Raw genomic sequence first — 19416 nt, 5'->3', positions numbered from 1 at the left:
GCCGCTCATGCCGCCGCCGCCGAGGCCCGCCCCCGCCACCTGTGAGTATACACGACACAAGCATAGACCCGCGCCTGCTGCAGCACCCCTTCCTGCGCCGCGCCGGCCCGCCCGCGCTGCTCGTGCCGCTCATGCCGCCGCCGCCGAGGCCCGCCCCCGCCACCTGTGAGTATACACGACACAAGCATAGACCCGCGCCTGCTGCAGCACCCCTTCCTGCGCCGCGCCGGCCCGCCCGCGCTGCTCGTGCCGCTCATGCCGCCGCCGCCGAGGCCCGCCCCCGCCACCTGTGAGTATACACGACACAAGCATAGACCCGCGCCTGCTGCAGCACCCCTTCCTGCGCCGCGCCGGCCCGCCCGCGCTGCTCGTGCCGCTCATGCCGCCGCCGCCGAGGCCCGCCCCCGCCACCTGTGAGTATACACGACACAAGCATAGACCCGCGCCTGCTGCAGCACCCCTTCCTGCGCCGCGCCGGCCCGCCCGCGCTGCTCGTGCCGCTCATGCCGCCGCCGCCGAGGCCCGCCCCCGCCACCTGTGAGTATACACGACACAAGCATAGACCCGCGCCTGCTGCAGCACCCCTTCCTGCGCCGCGCCGGCCCGCCCGCGCTGCTCGTGCCGCTCATGCCGCCGCCGCCGAGGCCCGCCCCCGCCACCTGTGAGTATACACGACACAAGCATAGACCCGCGCCTGCTGCAGCACCCCTTCCTGCGCCGCGCCGGCCCGCCCGCGCTGCTCGTGCCGCTCATGCCGCCGCCGCCGAGGCCCGCCCCCGCCACCTGTGAGTATACACGACACAAGCATAGACCCGCGCCTGCTGCAGCACCCCTTCCTGCGCCGCGCCGGCCCGCCCGCGCTGCTCGTGCCGCTCATGCCGCCGCCGCCGAGGCCCGCCCCCGCCACCTGTGAGTATACACGACACAAGCATAGACCCGCGCCTGCTGCAGCACCCCTTCCTGCGCCGCGCCGGCCCGCCCGCGCTGCTCGTGCCGCTCATGCCGCCGCCGCCGAGGCCCGCCCCCGCCACCTGTGAGTATACACGACACAAGCATAGACCCGCGCCTGCTGCAGCACCCCTTCCTGCGCCGCGCCGGCCCGCCCGCGCTGCTCGTGCCGCTCATGCCGCCGCCGCCGAGGCCCGCCCCCGCCACCTGTGAGTATACACGACACAAGCATAGACCCGCGCCTGCTGCAGCACCCCTTCCTGCGCCGCGCCGGCCCGCCCGCGCTGCTCGTGCCGCTCATGCCGCCGCCGCCGAGGCCCGCCCCCGCCACCTGTGAGTATACACGACACAAGCATAGACCCGCGCCTGCTGCAGCACCCCTTCCTGCGCCGCGCCGGCCCGCCCGCGCTGCTCGTGCCGCTCATGCCGCCGCCGCCGAGGCCCGCCCCCGCCACCTGTGAGTATACACGACACAAGCATAGACCCGCGCCTGCTGCAGCACCCCTTCCTGCGCCGCGCCGGCCCGCCCGCGCTGCTCGTGCCGCTCATGCCGCCGCCGCCGAGGCCCGCCCCCGCCACCTGTGAGTATACACGACACAAGCATAGACCCGCGCCTGCTGCAGCACCCCTTCCTGCGCCGCGCCGGCCCGCCCGCGCTGCTCGTGCCGCTCATGCCGCCGCCGCCGAGGCCCGCCCCCGCCACCTGTGAGTATACACGACACAAGCATAGACCCGCGCCTGCTGCAGCACCCCTTCCTGCGCCGCGCCGGCCCGCCCGCGCTGCTCGTGCCGCTCATGCCGCCGCCGCCGAGGCCCGCCCCCGCCACCTGTGAGTATACACGACACAAGCATAGACCCGCGCCTGCTGCAGCACCCCTTCCTGCGCCGCGTCGGCCCGCCCGCGCTGCTCGTGCCGCTCATGCCGCCGCCGCCGAGGCCCGCCCCCGCCACCTGTGAGTATACACGACACAAGCATAGACCCGCGCCTGCTGCAGCACCCCTTCCTGCGCCGCGCCGGCCCGCCCGCGCTGCTCGTGCCGCTCATGCCGCCGCCGCCGAGGCCCGCCCCCGCCACCTGTGAGTATACACGACACAAGCATAGACCCGCGCCTGCTGCAGCACCCCTTCCTGCGCCGCGCCGGCCCGCCCGCGCTGCTCGTGCCGCTCATGCCGCCGCCGCCGAGGCCCGCCCCCGCCACCTGTGAGTATACACGACACAAGCATAGACCCGCGCCTGCTGCAGCACCCCTTCCTGCGCCGCGCCGGCCCGCCCGCGCTGCTCGTGCCGCTCATGCCGCCGCCGCCGAGGCCCGCCCCCGCCACCTGTGAGTATACACGACACAAGCATAGACCCGCGCCTGCTGCAGCACCCCTTCCTGCGCCGCGCCGGCCCGCCCGCGCTGCTCGTGCCGCTCATGCCGCCGCCGCCGAGGCCCGCCCCCGCCACCTGTGAGTATACACGACACAAGCATAGACCCGCGCCTGCTGCAGCACCCCTTCCTGCGCCGCGCAACACGTCATGAAAAAAATATGCTGAAGCTCGAACGCTGGGCGGGTCCACACAGAACGAGCCGCCTAGCGAGGAAATTGCCGCGCGAAGCAGCTCGGTCTGTGGAGACGTGCCTCGCCCGAGGCATTGTGGCCGCGAGTGCGTTTGCTTCGCCCAAGGCAAGTCTGTACAGAGCAGCTTCGCGCGGCATATTCCTTGCGCGGCGGCTCGTCTGTGTGGATCCGCCTATCCCCCCGTAAAAGTTATTAAATTCCGTGCAGCTACAGAAAGAAAATTATTACAGTTAAGCAATGTATGATGTTTGGGTAGATTTCAAAGGAACTTAGGTCAATGTCTGATGAACAGTAAGCGAAAACAATTTATTTACTTATTTATTTATTTTTCATTCAATAAGCACTAACAGCTAAACTTGACGTGCTAATTGGCATTACAATTAATACTTAATGGCTAACATGCATTAATTGCTAAAAACAAAAAGATAGACATACAAATTGCGACTTAACTTATGTAAATAAGAATTCATTAATTCAAACCGGAATAAATGTCATATACAAAACACACATTACATTTGTTACATAATTACACAATGTATGACAAAACTGATTATTATTTTTGAAATAAAACTATGAAAACGGATTATATCGCGTATATTGAATTTATAATACATCCCGACGTTTCGAACCCTTTACAGCGTTCGTGGTCAACGGGTGACTGAGGAAAAATTACAAAGTACAAAAATACCCACATACTAAAATAATGAACAATCATAGACTATAAACTTTAAGGCTGGTTGTACATGCAAAATCGGTTCATAAGGCTAGTTATACCCTACAATTATTTTCAAGTAAAGATATATATATATATATATATATATATATACGCGATAGTAGTAGTTTCAGTTAGCGCCAGATACTCGTCCCGAACGGTTGCTACGTGCGGCCTACCGTGTGACTTATTTGTTTACGTCGTGTGTATCATATCGCGTCACAGAATTATCGACTTAACTACATTGTAACAGAGTTGTTTTTTGTCAGACACCCGTTTTTAGTAAAATCGAATTATCATATCATAATGAACTGTGCTAAGTGCCGTCTGGCAGTTACGGATGGAGTAAATTGCAGTGTTTGTAAAGGTATTTTACATTATGGGTGTGCTGGCATCCTTGAGACTACTTATCGCAAAATGACGAGCGATAAAAAAGCAAACTGGCGGTGTGTAACCTGCCGTGCTGGCAGTAATCCCGCAACTGGCGTCGTACCGGCCGAACCTCAATGCCCGCAGGACCCTATTTCAGCACCAGCAGCGCCTGGTGCATCGTCATCAGAGTTGCAGCAAGGTTTTGCCGCCATCCTGAAAGAGATCCATGACTTTCGCGACGAATTTCGTTCAATAAAGTCCGACCTAGTATCCTGCAAGGATGGTATCCAAGAGATTAATACGAAGTTAAAGGAGATGGAATCTCGAGTGTCTTTTGTAGAGGACAGTGTAAGCCAAATGAAGGAAAAAACCGAGCTTGTGGCTAAGTTACAATCCGACCTTAATACGGCGTCAAAAATGATAACTACCCTCCAACAAGAGTTTGATGCTCGAGAGCAATACTCTAGGATTAATAATATTGAAATCTCCGGCTTGCCCTTCAAAAAAGGAGAAAGTCTGACTAGCATCCTTCAAGATATTTATATTGTAGTAGGGCTGACGTTTGAGGCTCATCATATCGACAGCATACAGCGAGTGCGACGTTTCCAGAATGGTGACGACAACGACGGCGGTGACAACGACCAGGGGCGGTCGTCAAAATATCGCGAACCCGCTATTATCGTAAAGTTTACCAGGCGTGTTTATAAGGACCAGCTTTTATCAGCAGTCCGTGCGCGCAAGGGCATCACAACATCCTCCATTGGCCTTAACGGGCCGGCATTGAATCTGTACTTGGGCGACCATCTCACTCCGGCCAGCAAGATGCTGCTAAAACGCGCACGGGACCTCAAGAAGGACAATAAAATCACGTATTTATGGATTAGAGACTGCAAGATCCTGGCTAGAAAAACCGAGACGTCTAAAGTAATGGTTATAAACAGTAATTTCGATTTTAATAAAATAAAATGACTGTTCTACGTTTTAATCCCATTTTCATGTGCATGTCAACTGTTCTGCTTTTTTTTCCTAAAGTCGTTTAACATAAAAACTAGTTTAATTGCGCCTTATAACTCTTTGGTTGTTTGTGATACGAATATGTGTTGTATATCTATTAATATCTTCCTTATCAGCGCCGAACAAATGCGATTTGAATGTACCACCTGCACTGCCTATCAAAAAAAAGTTATTGTTTTGTTCTTGTCGCCCGATTTACAAATAAAAGGTTACCTACACTTTTTGTTTACTTCACAACGTCTAACTAATGTTACTTTCTGGTATTTAATGACAAAAATAACGTATGTACGATTTGTACGAGTAAGTAACAATGGTCGTGTAATTTCTAACTCTCATTACGGCAGCTAATATTATTGGTTACTATCAAAACGTACGCGGCTTGCGTACAAAAACGCAAAGTTTTTATTCACATGTGTCAATGTCAGACTATGGCTTTATTTGTGTGGCTGAAAGCTGGCTAAATTCAAATTTTTATGACGGGGAACTATTTGACAATAGGTACATCGTGTATCGCAGCGATAGATCTGTGGAATCGAGCGGCATGGAGCGCGGTGGTGGGGTGGCGATAGCGGTGCGCCGCGAGCATCGGCCCGCGCGCCGGGACTGGCCTTGCCCGTCGCCTGCCGCCTCCGAGTGTGTCTGGGTATCAATACCCTTATCGCAGTGCGGCACTCAGGGGCAGACGTCTCTGAATATCTGTTGTGTGTACATCCCGCACGGGCCACTGTATAAAGATACGTTAGAAAACTTTTTTGATATTTGTAGTCAATTAATAATAGAAAATCCCAATGATGTTTTTCTCGTAACAGGCGACTTTAATATATCAGACGCTCAGTGGGCTACATCTGATAGTTCTAAAATGGACCTAATTGGGGGTACTAATACTTTGCACGTACAGTTACTTAGCGAGTTTCTATCATTTTCAGGTTTAGAGCAGTACAATTGTTGCCTAAACTGTAATCAACGAATTCTAGACCTTATTTTTTGCAACAAAAATTGCACAATATCCGCAAGCGACGATCCTTTAACACCGGAAGATTTGCACCATAAGGCTCTTCAAATAGTATTGCTTACACGATTCCTCTCAAACCGGCCCCTACTTTTGTATATCGTTTCTTCAATGCAAACTTCAATGAAATAAACCTCGAGTTATCTAAAATCGCCTGGTCGGAACGCTTTTCGGGCCGTACGTTGGACGATTGTGTTTCGATTTTCTACAATATACTAAATAGCTTAATCGATAGATATGTCCCTAGGGTCCCCCAACGGTTCTCTTGTTCCAAGCCCCCGTGGTATACTAAACCACTTAGAAGACTGTTGAACGAAAAAAAGAAATACCATAAGCTGTGGAAGACGTATGGTAACCCATTAGACCATGACACTTATAAATTGTTAAAGAAAAGAATATCAAAATTGGAGCCGGAATGTTATAGAAGTTATATTAGTTATATTGAAACTAAGATTAATGCTCACCCTAAATTCTTTTGGACTTATATAAAATCTACTATGTCTAAAAGAGGTCTTCCGCAGGTTATGCAATATAAGGGTGTGACAGCTTCAAGTGGGACACAAATATGTGATTTCTTTAATGAACACTTTCACTCAGTTTTTGAAAAACCAGGTAGTGTTTCTTTTGATTTAAATAACCTCCCATCGACAAGTGACTCAGTTTTCGACTTTGATACAATTCACATAACCAAAGAATTAGTTTATAAATATCTTAAATCCATAAATGTAAACAAAGGGGCCGGTCCTGATTTTATACATCCAGTAATAATCAATAAATGCTCTTCCAATTTAGTAGAACCGGTTACATTACTTTTCAAAAAATCCCTTTCAGATGGATGCGTCCCCTCGTTGTGGAAACGTGCACTAGTCACCCCTATACCTAAAGGTGAAATTAGCCATGACATAGAAAAATATCGACCAATCTCGAAACTGTGTCAATTTGGTAAGATTTTGGAAAAAATTGTAACCGATCATCTATCCACTGCCATACGTCGTCACATTATTCCAAACCAACATGGTTTTCTTAAGGGCCGGAGTGTTGAGTCCAATCTGATATCCTACACGGAGATCTTATTGGACGCACTAGATAATAACTATCGGGTGGACGCTGTGTATACCGATTTTGCCAAGGCCTTCGATAAGGTTTGTCATGAGCGCTTACTGCTGAAGCTCTGGCATATCGGTATACACGGTGACCTTTTCCGATGGATAAAATCTTACATTGAGAATCGTTCGCAGGCTGTGGCAGTGGGTGGATATACTTCTCAGTACAGGCCTATCACATCTGGTGTTCCACAAGGGTCTCATCTGGGGCCTTTATTATTTATCATCTACATCAATGATATCTCTGCATGTATAAAAAAGTCAAACTTACTTTTATATGCTGACGATGCAAAGATATTTAGAGTCATTCGTAATGTGGATGATTGTAAAGCCTTACAGGATGACTTGGATCTTTTTGAGACTTATTGCATTGATAATAAGTTGTCCATAAATCCGGACAAATGTTTCGTTATAAGTTTTAGCAGAAAAAGGAGTAGTATTAATTTTGACTATAAACTTTGTAATAAAAATTTAAGTCGTGTTCACCAGATTCGAGACCTCGGTGTCATAATGGACTCAAAACTCACTTTTGTACCTCACATTGATGACATGTTAAGTAAAGCATTTAAGCAGTTAGGATTTATATTACGCGTAGGTAAACCGTTTAAGAGACTTTTAACTTATAAGGTACTGTTTAACAGTTATGTTCGTAGTCGTTTGGAATTTGCAAGCGCTGTGTGGAGCCCACAGTATAAAATACATAGTGATAGGATAGAGAGAGTTCAAAAAAAGTTTGCTAAGACAATAGAATACAGGATTAGAAAAAAAAAATCAGATTACGTCACCGCAATGAGAGCACACAATATAACATCCCTTAGTTATCGCCGAGAACGTACCGATATCTTAACCCTTTATAAAATTATTAACAATATTATTGATTCTCCGTTTTTATTACATTCACTATCCTTCAGAGTTCCTCGACGTTGTGAACGCGCTTGCAGGAAAAAACCCCTCTTTTACATCCCCCGTAGTCGGACTGCTTACGCGAAAAATAGTTTTGTTAGAAGGGCATGCAGGTTGTACAACGAAAAATTTCTGAATCTCGATATTTTCTGCGAGAAACTTAATAGATTTAAAACACTATCCATGCAGTGTAATAACCCAGATCATTAGTTTGGCGCTATTAGGAAAAAATCTCAGTATTGAACGTTAATAAGTAATAAGAATAGTAAAACCTTTTTAGTATTCAGTTTATATACAATTTAATTGTTAACACCCTGATACTCTTGCATCTTTTTTTTTTCTCATTATTGTTGTTATTGTTTTTGTTCTTGTTTGCACAAATAGCTCTGTTTTACTCTGTAGAAACTTTATTAAACATGATGTTAAAATATTTTCATTAAGGAAACTGTAAGTCTAGCTTTAAGAAAATTTCCAGTGTTATGTATAACTATAGAAGACTGTTTGTTTCTTAAATAAATAAATAAAAAAAAAAATAAAATAAAAAAAAACTACGCCGGCTCCAACCCTACACCACGGACCCGAGAAGATTTAATTCCCTCCTAAATTGTAGGAAGGAACACATAGCTGATGTCAAGCACCGTCGACCTAGGTCTGCAGTCTGTGAGCATGTCATGGATAAAGTCAATCACTCAATCTCAAGTTTGATAAGCCTCTGGTTCTTGCCAAGGAGAAGCGTTACATACCCAGAATGCTGCGCGAGGCCATTGAGATTAAGAAATATCCAAACTTTAACAGGGAAGATGGCTTTTCTCTACCACCAGCTTGGGATCCTGTAGTCCATCTGATAAAGGAGCAAGCGAGACATAGACTGTGAGACCTTAGTGTTGGATGAGGTTGGACATTCTGAGTATAATATGTTTTGAAAAGATGTGTCCCGCCGAGTTTGTTGCCGGTCCCATATTGGGATACCCTCCTACAATATAGGAGGGAATTAAATCTTCTCGGGTCCGTGGTGTAGGGTTGGAGCCGGCGTAGTTTTTTATCGCGTATATATATATCTTTACTTTAAAATAATTGTAGTGTATAACTAGCCTTATGAACCGATTTTGCATGTACAACCAGCCTTAAAGTTTATAGTCTATGATTGTTCATTATTTTAGTATGTGGGTATTTTTGCACTTTGTAATTTTTCCTCAGTCACCCGTTGACCACGAACGCTGTAAAGGGTTCGAAACGTCGGGATGTATTATAAATTCAATATACGCGATATAATCCGTTTTCATAGTTTTATTTCATGAGTAACTATCGCGGTAACCGAAGACAATATTATGATTATTATTATCTTTTTCAGGTAATTAAGATATTCCTAACGACTTACCAGATGCCCACCAGTTCGACACGAAAAAGACGTATTTATTTTATCGAAGTGACAAGTGGCGTAGAGCTTGCAGCTTCTTATCATTTAGCATTCCCACAACGATCATGACAAACCAAAGTTGTTACGAAGCAACTTGTAATGTGTAATTTTAGTTTTTTGTACAAAATAGTCGTTACGTCACGCATTTTAGCTATCGTAAGCGGGAATTACGTATAGACCTGAAATGTTGGTATCCTATATTGTATTACTATAAGTTTACTATTCCACATATTTATAAACTAAAATGTTACTTTCCATATCAATAGGTGCCTTATGATATCATGATATGACAAGTGATTAAGGTAGGCTTTTCAAATAGAAAGCCGCAAATATCTACTTTAAATGCAAATAACTAACAGCCGGTTGCTCAAAAATTGTATGTAAAGTGACTTCTTAGCCGAGTAAAAAAGTAATAAGCCGTTGATTGTGGTCGGTGGAACCGGTCAGTGTTGTCTAAAACAGTGGATTTTCAGTCAAGAATGGTGCAAACAAGAGTAATGTGAAATCTACTTTGTACTAAACTATTGTATAATTATTCGTTTTGCTATTTTAAATCGCTTATGTTCCAACTGTTCGAAATCATAATCAAGTTAGTGTTGGATTCATAAATTCCATAAATAATGAAGATTTACATACTGTTGACATTTGATACCTACATATATAATAATAAAAAGCTACAATCCTAAACACATACCGAATGACAAGATTTATGACTTCATCTACGATAACAGAAAACACCACTTAATAATTATTTATAATGGTTGGTTATGGCCCGCATTATAAATATAAAACCCTTTAAAAAGGAAAAAATAAAAGAAAATATTAATTAGGTATTGTGTACAATGAAGACATGATTCAATGCACCAAATTAACAAAAAAAAAACAAACTACTTTCCCTTCTACTTCTGCGTGGAATGAATTTATTTGCATCTTTCTTATCTGAAATCCACTCGTAGCCTAAATTTAACAGCTTTCAAATAACAATTTAATATACTTGACAACGTATTTTACAAATTTCAAATACGTAATTTCCGCGTCTTCTCTTCCAGTGAAGTCATTCCATTGCCGATCCATATACTACATGTATGGAAAACATTCCTTTTGTTTCTATTTTCTCTTGAACATGTAATCGATATATCGTTGAAATATATTTATCGTGTTTTTATGCCATAAAATTGTTGGATACATGTTTGTTGTAGATTTATGTGTTAGTGTATGCCTTTAAGCGTTAAGTAATATTATCACGTTTCTATAACTCCCGTCCAAATGGAGTGTTATACTGTTTTCTTGCACTATAATATTATATTCATACCTTTATGACTTAAAACAAGCCTTTTACACTTATTTAGGTTCTTACCGAATCGTGTCTTGTTATACAGTGTGTTTTAAATTAGTTTCTTAAAAGATGACAAAAATGAATCAGTATTATCGAGTTGCAAGACGGCTGCTGTTGTACTTAACTTACTAAATTATAAATCGATATTAGTAGATATTATTCGTAATCGTAAGTTAAAAACGTCGATTAATCTTCTACATTCCGATTCCGGTATTCGGGTATTTTAAATTTCTATTTTCTTATTTTTATATTCAACTTTATACTTGATATGTAATGTTATTAAATGAAATTTACAAAACGGTCATATCAGCCGATGTTTAGACTTAAGACTGGGCCCTTTTTTTTCATGGAACCAGTGTCCTGGCCCATCAAATTCAGTGGCAGCTATATTATTATTTAAAAAAAACAAAATGGGTCAAAATGGAGGGACTTTAATCCTTACATCATACTTATAACCGATGAATAGGCGCAGTTGCTTACTTGTCCCGAATTAACTTATTGTTTCTCGTACGAGTGTTCGAAATCTTAGTAAAATCATACATTTTTGCATTCGAGCGTATGAACGAAGTTTTATTAGCAATAAGAATAAACAGAGTCACAAATACCCTTTTTTTCCAGTCGATAGGTATTTTAAAGAAGTTAGGATGACTAAAAAGCGATTTGGCCTTAAAACTGTGATGTCTTGAACCTGATTATGATATTTTATCTAAATGAAATTTTGTCTGCCAGATATTTTTACAAAAGATTACATTACTTGCCAGATTTTTGAGGACTACTGCCCTCTGGAACTCACTGAAATTCATTTGAACGACTAATTTCTGAACTTAGGTAGATTGCGCAAAAAAAAACTATAACAGACATACGAACTGGTCACAGATTCCTTAATAATTTTACAAAGTAATAGTCGTTCGAGGTTTGAGTGATTTTTGTATGTAAAAACAAACCACGCAATTTTGGCTTATATGTTAAGTGAGTAATATTACTAACAAAGTATTGTATGTGAATTATAAAGCTAGAGTTGTGACTAAATGATACATACAATCGGAAACATAGGCAGCTAGATGTTACTAAAATAGACTAGAGCCTTACCTAGACTTAGTGCCTTAACACAGCCTAGATTGTTGAAAGCACGTTTGTTATTTACAATATTTGCTCGTATTTATACAGTAACACGTTAAAGTAGATCTTCATCACAAATCATTTTCATTGTCTTCTTGCGACATGATGTTATTCATCAGAATGTCATAATTTATTTGTATCAATTTCAAATTTATGTAAGGTATATGCCAAATATTTTGTAAAATTATGATATCACATTGTTATAAGATTGTTATGAAATATAGATTTTGAGAAAAAGAATGTTTTATTGTTGCTTTATAAAACATTCTAAAGATAGTTACAGAAATGCAACCTCATTGAGTTTGTGCTCTTTAGAATCGCCTTGATGAGTAGGAGATTAATGTTTAAAAGAAAACGTAAAAGCCTGTATAAAACCTGAAATCTGATTTCAGTAAAAAAAACAACGGGTTATAGTGACATAATCATATTTACTTGGAGTTAATTATTTTAAGAATTTTAAGATAATACACGAATACAATTTATATCTATTTGTAGAATTCGTATTCACACTCATCCTTCTTGATATTGTTCTTGTATCCCTTTTCGAAGTCTTTAGGCAGGACAATATACCTGAATAAAAAAACAGAAAATATGTGATTAGTTTCGAGCATTTGGAGAGCAAGAGCAAGACCAAATTAAAATGAGAATGTTGAATAGTGTAATTGCATTGCATAGTGTTTTAGCCATTTTGGTACCGACAACGCCATTTAGCTATGTACCATTCAAGCGTGGGACTTTTCATTTGATTCGTCGCTCGTAAGTCGAAATTCTTTATGGTGTTTATTAACATTTTGAAGGCCATATATGTCACATAAAAACACATTGCCAAAACCACGGGCGTAAGTTTGTCACAATATAAACCTAACTTGAATGCATGTAGTGTACAGCCCAATATCGACTTCGTGCATTCTGAGTATTCTGACAAGTTACACGCTGACCCGCCGCACCATAGGTGTGGCGTTCAATTTAAGGGTGATTAAGTGGAGAACCAACCTGTTCTCGCGCACGGCGTGCATGCCGGCCTCCTGGCAGATGGCGTTGATGTCCGCGCCACGAACTCCTTTAGGTTCCCCTCCTCCAACAGGTTCACCTGCTGTGCCGTGCTCGTGTAGACGAGGGAACACGCACCTGTTCTCGCGCACGGCGTGCATGCCGGCCTCCTGGCAGATGGCGTTGATGTCCGCGCCACGAACTCCTCCAGGTCCACCTCCTCCGACCGGTTCACCTGTGCCGTGCTAGTGTAGACGAGGGAACACGCACCTGTTCTCGCGCACGGCTTGCATGCCGGCCTCATGGCAGATGGCGTTGATGTCCGCGCCAAAAACTCCTCCAGGTCCACCTCCTCCGACAGGTTCACCTGTGCCGTGCTAGTGTAGACGAGGGAACACGCACCTGTTCTCGCGCACGGCTTGCATGCCGGCCGCTTGGCAGATGGCGTTGATGCCCGCGCCACGAACTCCTCCAGGTCCACCTCCTCCGACAGGTTCACCTGTGCCGTGCTAGTGTAGACGAGGGAACACGCACCTGTTCTCGCGCACGGCTTGCATGCCGGCCTCCTGGCAGATGGCGTTGATGTCCGCGCCACGAACTCCTCCAGGTCCACCTCCTCCGACAGGTTCACCTGTGTCGTGCTAGTGTAGACGAGGGAACACGCACCTGTTCTCGCGCACGGCTTGCATGCCGGCCTCCTGGCAGATGGCGTTGATGTCCGCGCCACGAACTCCTCCAGATCCACCTCCTCCGACAGGTTCACCTGTGCCGTGCTAGTGTAGACGAGGGAACACGCACCTGTTCTCGCGCACGGCTTGCATGCCGGCCTCCTGGCAGATGGCGTTGATGTCCGCGCCACGAACTCCTCCAGGTCCACCTCCTCCGACAGGTTCACCTGTGCCGTGCTAGTGTAGACGAGGGAACACGCACCTGTTCTCGCGCACGGCTTGCATGCCGGCCTCCTGGCAGATGGCGTTGATGTCCGCGCCACGAACTCCTCCAGGTCCACCTCCTCCGACAGGTTCACCTGTGCCGTGCTAGTGTAGACGAGGGAACACGCACCTGTTCTCGCGCACGGCTTGCATGCCGGCCTCCTGGCAGATGGCGTTGATGTCCGCGCCACGAACTCCTCCAGGTCCACCTCCTCCGACAGGTTCACCAGTGCCGTGCTAGTGTAGACGAGGGAACACGCACCTGTTCTCGCGCACGGCTTGCATGCCGGCCTCCTGGCAGATGGCGTTGATGTCCGCGCCACGAACTCCTCCAGGTCCACCTCCTCCGACAGGTTCACCAGTGCCGTGCTAGTGTAGACGAGGGAACACGCACCTGTTCTCGCGCACGGCTTGCATGCCGGCCTCCTGGCAGATGGCGTTGATGTCCGCGCCACGAACTCCTCCAGGTCCACCTCCTCCGACAGGTTCACCAGTGCCGTGCTAGTGTAGACGAGGGAACACGCACCTGTTCTCGCGCACGGCTTGCATGCCGGCCTCCTGGCAGATGGCGTTGATGTCCGCGCCACGAACTCCTCCAGGTCCACCTCCTCCGACAGGTTCACCAGTGCCGTGCTAGTGTAGACGAGGGAACACGCACCTGTTCTCGCGCACGGCTTGCATGCCGGCCTCCTGGCAGATGGCGTTGATGTCCGCGCCACGAACTCCTCCAGGTCCACCTCCTCCGACAGGTTCACCAGTGCCGTGCTAGTGTAGACGAGGGAACACGCACCTGTTCTCGCGCACGGCTTGCATGCCGGCCTCCTGGCAGATGGCGTTGATGTCCGCGCCACGAACTCCTCCAGGTCCACCTCCTCCGACAGGTTCACCAGTGCCGTGCTAGTGTAGACGAGGGAACACGCACCTGTTCTCGCGCACGGCTTGCATGCCGGCCTCCTGGCAGATGGCGTTGATGTCCGCGCCACGAACTCCTCCAGGTCCACCTCCTCCGACAGGTTCACCAGTGCCGTGCTAGTGTAGACGAGGGAACACGCACCTGTTCTCGCGCACGGCTTGCATGCCGGCCTCCTGGCAGATGGCGTTGATGTCCGCGCCACGAACTCCTCCAGGTCCACCTCCTCCGACAGGTTCACCAGTGCCGTGCTAGTGTAGACGAGGGAACACGCACCTGTTCTCGCGCACGGCTTGCATGCCGGCCTCCTGGCAGATGGCGTTGATGTCCGCGCCACGAACTCCTCCAGGTCCACCTCCTCCGACAGGTTCACCAGTGCCGTGCTAGTGTAGACGAGGGAACACGCACCTGTTCTCGCGCACGGCTTGCATGCCGGCCTCCTGGCAGATGGCGTTGATGTCCGCGCCCGACACGCGGTCCGGCCGCGCCACGAACTCCTCCAGGTCCACCTCCTCCGACAGGTTCATCTTCGCCGTGATCGTCGAGAAGATCAGGCGCTTCTGACGCCTGGAACATGATATTATTATGATCACTAAGTGCCCTTGTCTGAGACTGTTACAGTCTCAGTTAGTATCAAACATGGTGACAACCAAAGTGATTTAATTTAACCTTACCTATCAGGAAGAGGGAATTCAATTTTTCTATCCAGGCGTCCAGGCCTAAGCAGAGCAGGATCCAACGTATCGGCACGATTCGTGGCCATTATAACCTTGACATTAGTGGTCTGGTCAAAACCATCCATTTGGTTGAGAAGTTCCAGTAGGATTCTCTGTACTTCTCTGTCGGCACCAGTTTGTGCATCAAATCTGGAACAATTTAGAACATGTTAGTAATGATATTTATTCAAAACCTTTGTATATTTTTATTTTTAGCTGTCGATTAAATGCCATACTAAAACAATGACTTCATTTTACAAAGTGTCATACATACATACATAATTTTGGTATAGGAATTGAAATGAGCGTATTTCCTGGATATCAGGTGCAGTTGCTACAAATGGTCTCTAATCGTATTTCCTCTGGACTCTTTAATTATAGTCTATTGTTTAAATTAACCAATACTCGGTCATGCCAGTGTGGATCGCAATGAACATGAGGAGACAACACTGTACAAATCAAGATATTGACGAAATTAGCCCTAAAAGTGGCGTTTATATTAGTTTATTTGATGCCTGGGGTGCTATCTCGAACTAAAGCTCGTGTATTTAATTTAAGTTTTTATCGCTTCTACATAGTTGTATATTTTTGTACCTCTTGGTGGCGATGGCGTCGATCTCGTCGATGAAGATGATGGCGGGGCTGTTCTCCTTGGCGAGGCGGAACACGTCGCGCACCATGCGCGGGCCCTCGCCCAGGTACTTCTGCACGAACTCCGACCCTACTACGCGGATGAACGCCGCTGGAAATTACAAATATTTATGATAGATAAAAAAACTGATACAAACATTTGTATGGCACCATGTCCTAAGAGAGTGTTGCATGACGCATAAAGACATGTGATAGACATGAGGACTCGCAGGGAGAGTGATATAATTACTACATGCCCAGTTCAGGAATGATTTTGCCTTTTTCCCAATTTTTTTAGTGACTTCTGAATTTAAAGTATAGTCAAAATAGAATTCGAAGAACTCGCAAAAAACTAGAATCAGGTTCCAGTGTTCATTTTTAGCATCAGACTATTAGCTTACTTCATAATGCCAGTATTTGTGATTGCTAACCTCTTTAATGTCATTAACCTTGTGTCCCTTTAGGAAGACAAATTTTTCGCCTAATTTAAATAATTTGAAACAATCAATACTAACACTATGCACTATCTTCTACAAGAAGAAGAAGAACACTATGCACTATCGAAATGCATTGTCGGTATAAGTATTTTACTCCTAAGGAATAGTTGTATCCCCAGGTAGGGTTACCCAGGGTAGTTACCCTGTGCTCACCAGTAGTGTGGTGCGCCACGGCCTTGGCCAGCATGGTCTTGCCGCAGCCGGGCGGGCCGTACATGAGCACGCCTCGCGGAGGCTCGATACCGATCTGCCGGTACAACTCCACGTGGGTCAGCGGCAGCTCTACCGCCTCGCGGATTTCTTGCTTCTGTGTGTCCATGCCTCCGATGTCGGCGTATTGAACGTCGGGTTTTTCGTCTGAAAAAAAACAAGAAAATTTTAATATTTATCTTTTAAATCTTAAAAACAAATTTACTTACATTAAAACTTTTTAATAAAATTTTTGTTATTGTATGCGTGTAAAACTGTACATAGACCTAAGACTAACAGAACTCAACACAGCAAATAATACAAACAAACAAACATACAGTATGTCTAATAGTAAGCAGTTACCAGACTATTGTTCGAGGTCATTAAAAATTCTGTACATTTTTTTTAAGAATCTAATTTTGTAGTCATCAAATAAACATAGGGAATACAGTCCATTTATTCATGTCTGATGATTTGATTGGAGCATACAAAATAAAACAAAAAAATGGAGCTAATTTGGCTTTGTTTTATTTTTAGAACATCAGTAAAAGAGTATCTACTGCCCTATAAGAGACACACCACGGTCACCCATTGAGGTAATATGTATACACTAGAGGCGGCCTCTCAAAGAAAATGTTTCCGCACCTCAATAAAATGCATGCACTTCTTTGCTACTGGCTAGCTGCGCTTTCTTTAGCTTAGTGACAGACGTCAAACGCAACAAATGGCGGACACCTCGCGGACACAATTTGTTCTCGGCAGCTTGCCTATAGATATATGTCAGTGCAGCCACCACACATAGATAAAATATTGTCTAAATGAACATACCGGCTTGCAACATTGAGATGGAGCTGTCAGCTTCTGGAGGCAATACATCAACCAGAGCATTGGAGTGCTTGTGCAGGGCAACAGATGCTGAAGGCTTTAGGAGCTCCCGGTCGATGGTAGACAAGATCCGGACATAATAGTTTGATCCTGTTGTGCTGCCCACTGTAAGAGTATAAGTAAAATATATAAATTATACTTAATGAGCTTTCCAGCATTAAATTATTTTCAAAGTTAAAATTAACTGCCAGGAAATCACTTGCAAATTGTGTAAAAATCCTAAAAATGTTTGTGAGATATTTGTGACGTTTTCAACCAAAGGGACCACATTGTCGGTTGTCGATTAGGTTGATTTCAAACTGAAACTATATGGAATATGCACCTTATTAACAACCCTTTTGGTTGAAAATGGCACATTTTCTGTCCATAACTATTATCTGGATCATCTTCAGACAAAGCCACTTTGTTTTTAATAATTTTATTTTGTCTTTATGCCGCCAATGTTGTGTTGGCCAAGGCTCAGGTTATTTCATCATACAGAAAATACCAGTATCATTACGTTCTTTTGTTTATTATTTAATTTTTAATGGGACAATCTAATAATACATGTTACCTTAATACATGATTCAGTCCTACATATAGAGCATAAAATAATTAAAAAACCGGTTCTGAGCCCTGGTGTTAACAACTCACAATTTTTTTTTCATATTTTAAGATTGTTACAAGATATACAGGCTAAAAAGTGTTAACAAATATGTTTTATAGCAAAACTTAAGTATTTCCTTATAAACTCCCTTCGATGTAAAGAGAAAGTGCCTCGCAAAACACTCACAAACTAGTAGGATGAATTAGTGCACAATAAATACCTATGCCGGTATTCTGATCCACAGCCTCAAGGAACTGCCCGATGACCAGCGGAACGGATTGGATGCGCTTCACCTCCTCCTGAGCGTGGAGATACTCCTTTTTGAGGTTCCTCTGTTCATCTTTAATGTAGTCTTCCTGCACTTCGAGAAATTCCAACATGCGCTGCAGTTTCTGCAATAAAATGCAATCATCTCACACAATTCAAGAAACGGAGACATAAACAAAGAAAATAGATTCTGGTAGAGGAAACAGGCAGTTAGCAAAAAAATCCTTTTACACTTTTATCTAAGATTTGATGTTTTTAAGCAATTATTACTAACAGGTGTTTAAGATTGAATTAAAGATATTTAGAACAAAACACAACATAATGTTATAATGTTGACAAACAGGCTATACTTGCCGCAAAACTAAGGCAAGTAGGTAAGGTAAGTATAGTTCCAAGGGGTTCCTGGGTATATTTAGCTTTAAAAACTATTTAAACGTTTAAAGTAGTGTTATGTACGGTTGTAGTTGTATGTTAAGCGTCTTACGCAGTACGTAAAAGTTAACCTACATTTACTACTTAGCATGATATGCATATTTCAAGTCAAAAATATAATATGTACCTTATATTTTGTGTATAAATCTTCTGATTCTATTTCTTCGAAGGTTTGTGGTCCTGCAAAAGCTCCTTTGGCATCGGTAGCAATGTCATCCTACAAAGGCAAACATTTGGATAAATGCACAAAGAATACTACTTACTAAAGAAAATGTATATTTTAATTAAGCTCACTTACCTTCTCAGGTAGTATAATACCAATTTCTTCCATATTTGCTGGCTTTTAATTAACAATTTATTAGAAAAGGTGATAATACAAAAACACTGCCACTACTACCAACAAATTCAATCGTGAATTGTCAAATCTACCTAAACCTAAACGTCAAACAACTAACGCATTGTCATGACTATTTCATTTCACGCAGATTTGTGTTGAACTATTGACACAGCATAAGGCCAAAATCAGGAGCATTGTAAAGGCGTAACACACCATCGCACCACACCAAGGTCATGAGGTCGTAAAGCCCCTCCTCACTCGTGCGCGAAGCCGCGAACGCGAGTGTGGAGTTGATTTCGTAGATCTGCGACGCTCGCTACACACTCGCGTTCGCGGCTTGGCGCTTCGCGATTAGCGCACGAGTCGCTCCACACTCGTGCGCTGTTAAGAGCCCTATTTGTCCTATTTATACTATTCTTTGTTGCGCACACTAACATTTATAAAATAAAATCGAAATAGAATTGCTCAACATTATTGCACGAATTAATCGGATTATTTTTAATCCGATATTTTCATTATAATGATAACCAACCCAAAGTCTACCTAATT

At 45.0% G+C, this 19416-nt stretch overlaps 1 protein-coding gene and 1 long non-coding RNA gene across 2 annotated transcripts in view; one reads left to right on the top strand and one right to left on the bottom strand.

The window, feature by feature from the left end:
- The first annotated feature begins 2301 nt into the window (after positions 1-2301).
- Positions 2302-11736, top strand: LOC134747876 (uncharacterized). Its single transcript, XR_010128371.1, has 2 exons — positions 2302-2397; positions 8976-11736. It is a non-coding gene; the product is annotated as an uncharacterized LOC134747876 (long non-coding RNA).
- A 168-nt stretch (positions 11737-11904) lies between these two features.
- The window catches only part of LOC134747863 (26S proteasome regulatory subunit 6B), a 215836-nt gene continuing 208324 nt past the window's right edge, over positions 11905-19416 (bottom strand). The window contains exons 2-10 of the mRNA XM_063682535.1: positions 18829-18920; positions 18658-18747; positions 18052-18223; positions 17189-17350; positions 16325-16528; positions 15639-15786; positions 15003-15194; positions 14737-14895; positions 11905-12066 (exon numbers count right to left, since the gene is read on the bottom strand). Coding sequence (XP_063538605.1) covers positions 11982-12066; positions 14737-14895; positions 15003-15194; positions 15639-15786; positions 16325-16528; positions 17189-17350; positions 18052-18223; positions 18658-18747; positions 18829-18861 — 1245 coding nt within the window. The 5' untranslated portion in view covers positions 18862-18920 and the 3' untranslated portion in view covers positions 11905-11981. The remainder of the gene's footprint in view (positions 12067-14736; positions 14896-15002; positions 15195-15638; positions 15787-16324; positions 16529-17188; positions 17351-18051; positions 18224-18657; positions 18748-18828; positions 18921-19416) is intronic.

This window comes from Cydia strobilella, chromosome 15 (genome assembly GCF_947568885.1).
Source record: "Cydia strobilella chromosome 15, ilCydStro3.1, whole genome shotgun sequence".
Lineage (NCBI taxonomy): Eukaryota > Metazoa > Arthropoda > Insecta > Lepidoptera > Tortricidae > Cydia > Cydia strobilella.
This window is presented reverse-complemented; position numbering and strand designations above follow the sequence as displayed.